The sequence below is a fragment of the Xiphophorus couchianus genome, chromosome 18 (assembly GCF_001444195.1).
Source record: "Xiphophorus couchianus chromosome 18, X_couchianus-1.0, whole genome shotgun sequence".
Classification (NCBI taxonomy): domain Eukaryota; kingdom Metazoa; phylum Chordata; class Actinopteri; order Cyprinodontiformes; family Poeciliidae; genus Xiphophorus; species Xiphophorus couchianus.
The window spans coordinates 12,730,053-12,736,185 of NC_040245.1; the positions used below are offsets into that span (position 1 = coordinate 12,730,053).

Consider the following 6,133-nt stretch of genomic DNA (forward strand, 5'->3'; position numbering starts at 1 on the left):
TTTATTCTTCAGATATCTTGTTTTTTACTTAAAGTATTGAGTTACTCTAAGTATATTGAATTGTTTTATTAATAAATGTGCTATATAAAATCTGAAGAAAATGTACATTTTTTTTAAAGGTCAGAAAACCTGATTATGTTAGAAATTAGTCGAAGCAAATGTACAGTAGATCACTGGCAGGAGAAACCTGTTGGCAGTTTAGAGCTTTTAGTGGCCTAAAGGTTTTGAGCCCTAAACTTTATGTAATATGTCAGACATCTTACATATTCTAAGATGTTTCACATCTTAGAATATGTAAGACAATATACAGGTTTGCGTCAATAAATTAGAGTATCATTTAAAAGTTTATTTCTATAACTATTAAAGTGAAACTCATTCATTACACAAAATGATTAGCTTTTATTTCTGGTCTTTTATGTTAATAATGACCTAAACTTTAATTTTCAGTAAACTGGAATAAAAAGAAAAAAGAAAATACCAAAAATGGATTTTTGAAAAAGCAATTGTTCAGTTGGTTGAATCCTTTCACAATATGCAGAGGCTGTTGTCCTCTGAACAGTTTTCCTGGCTTGATTGCAAACTCTGACCATTTGTTGTATACCTTCCCCCTTCTTATTTTCTGTTCATTTACTCTTCAATAAAGACCTAAAACATTGTAAAAATCTTACAAGTTAATGCCTATATAAGATTGTTGAACAGACAGTTGTCCAGCAGACAGTTACTGACAATCTCTGTAAAGAGGCCAAGACACAAAATTCAAGAAGCTGGCCTTTTAGAGCGTATTTAAGCATAAGGATGGAAAGTTAAGTGGAAAAAAAATGTAGTGTAAAAATGTACACCAACAGTGAGGTTTGCATTGATATATTTCATACACTTTTTTTTTTTAACATAAAAATTAGTTAAAATTTGGTAGAACTGTTTTTCATAAAAATTTTCTTTCCTCATGGCACGAGTCATTTTGTGACGTGCACTTGTCCATACTAGATCAAAAACACAACATTACTGCCAGTAAGAAGTAAAAAAAAAAAATAAAAAATTTAAAAATTGGCAAAAAATAAAATTAAGCTTAATCCCAATAATGGAATGAATATTTTTGGTTACAGCTGTATATAAATAAGGTAATACCATGACAAAACATTGCAGCAGACTTTATTTTACATTAAAAAAGATTTCATACATGTTGACAGACGACCCACATCCTCTCTACAAAAGACAAGAACACATCAGTACAATTAAAGTATTTTCTAAATTGGCTGCAAGTTATTATAAAACGAACATTGCTACATTCTCGGCTAAATCCCATGCAAGGAAACAAACAATTTGTCAACATTCAGCATGAAATTTCTCACACTTCAGACCCTTAATCTGCAGCTCCTTATAAAACACAAGTGATATTAGTTCAGATTGAGCTTAGGCAGAGTACTCAATGTGTCCAATTCAGAGATGTCAACTGTAAACACTCAGCAGACCTGCAGCATTATTCAGACCTGGGTGTCTACTGACTTGCAATGTCTTTGGGGATGAATATTTAATAAAAGTAGCACAGGTCTCTTGGGAGCTGGCTTTGGCTGCAGCACTAGCTAGAATATGCATGATCCTCAGCAGAGTAGGCTCACTGAAAAAGCAGCATAACAAATAAGTTCAGAACAAAATGAAGAGCCATTTTCACAAGAAGTACAACATATTTGGTCACCAAGCAAAAACAGAAGATTGACAAATTGCACACCTGCCAACATGGATGCTGGAAGCCAGACACCATGCAGCCTCTCCCTCTGGCGTTGGACATTCCTGTAGAACTTGGCGGGCCAAGCAGAGGGCTGCGCCAGCCAGCTGTACAGGCAGAAACACCACACACTGGGCCTCTAGCAGAGAGAGTTCTAGTAGATAACGAGCCATCCACACCACCTGTAGGCACAAGTGACCGCTCAGACTCCACCAGCATGCAACAGCAGGTGGAAAATGACACACGACGTGGTTTTACCGTAGCACTGCAGCGAGCAACAGAGGCAAACAGGAGGAGGAAGTGCAGCGGGGGACTGAAGGACAGATCAAACTTGAGCGCACACAAAACTTTGCGTTCCATTCGCAGAAGCTGATGCTTTGTGTAGGTGTGGTCCATCAAGCTGCAGAGTGCAGACACCTGGAAATGTCACAAAATACTTTAGAACAAAAGTTGTTCAATAGCATGCCTCATTGATTCCAATAGTCTGTTGAGTTTTACAATGAATGGACCATTTATTCAGACATGCTAGCCAGCTCCAGTTTCTATAGTTGGGCAGGAGTGAGGCAGCGTACCTCTGGAAGGAGGCTCTCCTCTTTCTTTGCAGCAAGAAAGAGGCAAACCATGCCAAGGAGCTGGAGGTTGGCTACGGACACCTTCAGCTGTCGCAGGGAGTGGTTGAGGAGGTGTATTGCTAGGTAGAGAGTCTCTTCTTGGAACTGTAGCAACTCCTGACAGGAAGTAAGCATTGTCTTTATTATTAAAGATCAGTGGTAAATGTAGATTTTGTCAAACCTGAAAAACATTTTGCTAAATTCTTCATTTACTCCCAGGTACAGGTTAGTCTACATCAGTGGTTCTCCAACACCTTATGACACTTAAGTAAATTTAAAGTCTAGTTACGACCACCTTTACCGACTGATAGTAGTACAACTAGACTGGTTTTTCAGCTTGTTTATTGTAATGAAGGGGGAAGGTGTGATCAGATCTCACTGGCACCGCATATAGTTCTAAGACACAAAGTGTGTTTATGTTTTCAACTTTTACTTAAGATTAAACTTCCAAGTTTGAAGTTAGGAAAAAAATCCCTTGACATTTTGAGTGGTAGAGCTTCCCCACCAACTCCAACTTAAAAATACAAAATGTCCACCTTGCAAATAGAAACTTAGCAATGGCTGGAGTTTTATATTTTTATGGCACTTGTGGCCTCTACCAACAGCAGAATAATAGAGCAAGAATTGGGGAGACACACAGCAAAGGCCTCAAGCCTCAGGAGAAACTGAGGACAGCTGCGATGACAACCACAGCCTCTGCATGCATGCACACACGTAGGATTACCTCACAGCTGGAGTTTTTAAGTTATATTTCTGATGCATTACATTTCCATGAGAACAGTGGCACAAACCAAAGTACAGAATGTGTAAAATAAGCCTGGCTTGGATTGTAAATTAAGGTCTGGTCATATTCATTGTCCAAAGCTGGTTTAATAACTTCACTCAATATTATTCTTCACTCAATATTATTCCCAACTCAAAGATTGGATTTGAGTGGTAAATGGAAGACAATACAATTACAGACACTTTCTAGTTAAACAACATACACTTGTATTCACTTGGCAAATTATTTATATTTTTCTGCATACCTTCTAAATCCATCCCACTGTTGATACATGTGACACAGTTTGCTAACCATGCCCTTAAGCTGATGTGATGGAGGTTCCCTGCAATGATTTGGTGAGCTTTTATGTTGACAAAGAAAACCACCACTCACATGAACTTGAATGATCCACTCTATTAGGATAGCTCGAGTAGCATCAGTGAATTGGCGAGGGAGATCAGCATTGGGAAAGGAGTATTGCATTTGAGTTTTCTACAGCGTGTGTGGGGGGGGAAGCAAAACAGGAAAAACGTCTTTAAATGAAGCAATTGCTGTTTAGCAAATTGTTTCGGCCCTCATGTTTCTCACCATCATGTCCAAGAACATGTCCCAGGCATACGTTCGATCCCAAATAAGGTCCAGATTCTCAAGTGCCATCTCGACTTCGTGTTTCAGTAAGCTGGGAACCAGGGTGTGTAGGCTGTGAAGCCCCTGCATGCCGTGCGGGTAGAGGAGCACTGGAGCCTCCACACAGCAATCTGCTGCACAGGGAGAAAAAGACCATAGAAAAGCCTTTTCATTTCTAAACAAAAATAGCAACATTTTATTATACAGAGTCTTTGGCTACTCGGTTTTAATTTACAATTCAGCCCCCACTGAAATCACAACTTTTTACATAACCAGAAAACATACTGCTAGAATCATGCCCCCCCCACTCCCGTTATTTATTTGTAGTGCACAAAGATCTCAAAGTGGACAGACCAGGAAGTGCCTAAAACCTGAAGACACTACCAGCCTTGCATGTCCTGCTATCCTCATGGAAACCCATGATGAGGACTTCACTGGTATGCGTTGATGGCCTCCTTTCCTGTAGGAAAAATACATTCAGAAGTTGGGCTGCTTAGATATCCAAGCTGTCAGCTTGTTTTGTTCAAAGCACAAGGTGAGTGGGAGAAGGGTTGGGGAGAGAAACAAATCAGCTGCTTTAGGATGAAGGTGGTAAACAGGACAGCAGGCCTACCCATCTGCTCTCTGGTTCCATTTTGACTGGGGCAGTTCTGGACTCCTCCACTTCTACAGGCTGAAAGCGATCTATAGGCCCACAGGCATTAGTCCAAGTTCTTAGTGGGGCTCTCCTCTCATCCGCCTGAAGGGACAACAGATTGCCTCTGCTCATACATGCTGATGATCATGGACATTTCTTTAAATGCCTACCACCTTGCATCTTTTGCAGGATGTTTGCAGAAATTTACATTGATTTCTGCTCTGGCCATATTAATCAGAGACTCTCTGACACCTGAGATCAACTAAACTAAAGTTTTTTTTCTCCCTTCTCATTTAAACCTGAACCCATCTAAGATTGGGATTTCACCAAAATGAGAAAAGAAAGCCATGTAAATTTAGAATATACATTTAGAAACAGTTATATTTCCTTCCGTTTCCTGTCAAATTGTTTGAAGACTGCTAAGCTTATAGTCCATGTAGAAAACAACCTCAAGTGGGTTGTATTCATAGCAATTGGCAAATTACATCCGATGATGCCATGGGATTGGATCCGATGAGCACACGGTGCTCACCTTCTTGTGCAAGTCCAACAGGGCCTTGGAGTCGCAGAACCCGGTCCTGGCCATAGACACAGCCGGAGACAGAGTTCTCTGTTGGGGCCGCTGCAGCTACTTACAGCGGAGCTCAGGGGAGGCCTGACAGGAGAAAGGAGCCACGCTGCCCGGAGCGACGCTAATAAACACAGCTGGAAGACGCTGATTGGCTTTAAACATCCGGTGGGTTCAAGGCGAGCTATAATTTACTAAAGAATTGACGCTTCTTAAAGTATAATCTGCAACCTCCACCAAATACTTGTGTTTAAATAAATTAATATTTTTTTTAGTTGCACAACTTTTCCCTTTCAGAAAGTACTATAATTTTCATTTCATTTTTCTTCTAGCATTTTCTTTCGAGTATGTCACATTGTATTCGTTTTCCCCTTTATTTGCATTATTCAACTTAAGTTCACCCCTCCACAGAAAGTATGTAAGTGCAAAAATTTAATTGGGATAATCAACAAATGCTAAGTAGAAAGTAGAATACAAGACGGTGTTCAAAGGTTTTCCATCCATCCTGGCATTCATGACTTAGGTTAATACACCACCAGATATTAGCAACTTTTCCATAGAAATCGATGAGATCTGAAAAAATAAGTTGGTTTGTCTGTGTCTCCTCTTATCCGCCTATTTCACTTACTTTTTGTCTTTGCAGATTTGTTCACCAAACTTCTTCCACGTATGAAATTGTGCCACCTACTGCTTGTTTTGTGCAGTATGTCAATTTCTACCTATCAGAGGGACGTTGCATTCTAACTTTGACATCTGACTCTAGTAATTTTCTATGATACTCATTGTTTACAGTGAAGAATGTATGACTCCAATGAAGAACTCAGTCTTGGCAAGTGGTCACTTGTACTGAGCCAGGTTTTGCTGAAGATTTCTTCCTATTAAATGGGAGTTTATCCTCTATTGTCACTATGCACAATTGGTATGAGGAATTACTCTAAAGATAACAATGCATCCAATTGTATACTGTCGTTTTATGCTCGTCCAGGAGGGGTGTATCATACAAGTCAATGACTCTATGTATTCTGATGGATTTCCTTAGAAAACATTTTAAGCTATTTTGAATAATAAACTGAACTTGATGCGCTGTTTGATAACTGGGATCAGTTGGAATGTGACTGAATTGAACAAACTTTTATAAAAAGCCATAGGGTGACGTTTGTTCTTAATTGGCACTCAACTGAAATTAATCTCTAGAAGCAGGAGA

General features: G+C 39.4%; 1 protein-coding gene across 7 annotated transcripts; it reads right to left on the reverse strand.

Annotated features, from left to right (window-relative positions):
• Positions 1–1,132: 1,132 nt before the first annotated feature.
• Positions 1,133–5,164, reverse strand: ccnp (cyclin P). Of its 7 annotated transcripts, XM_028044974.1 has the most exons (9): positions 4,894–5,096; positions 4,338–4,463; positions 4,109–4,184; positions 3,686–3,858; positions 3,491–3,589; positions 2,296–2,451; positions 1,982–2,140; positions 1,727–1,905; positions 1,133–1,615 (listed from the first exon to the last, which is right to left on the reverse strand). In XM_028044974.1, exons 1-9 carry the CDS (start codon positions 4,945–4,947, stop codon positions 1,447–1,449), a joined length of 1,191 nt encoding a protein of 396 aa, XP_027900775.1. In that variant the 5' UTR covers positions 4,948–5,096; the 3' UTR covers positions 1,133–1,446. The 7 variants fall into 7 exon arrangements, with proteins under 7 accessions (XP_027900775.1, XP_027900774.1, XP_027900773.1 ...); XM_028044973.1 differs by having other exon boundaries at positions 1,475–2,140; positions 3,686–3,855; positions 4,894–5,130; XM_028044972.1 differs by having other exon boundaries at positions 1,475–2,140; positions 4,894–5,126.
• Between the last annotated feature and the right edge of the window lie 969 nt (positions 5,165–6,133).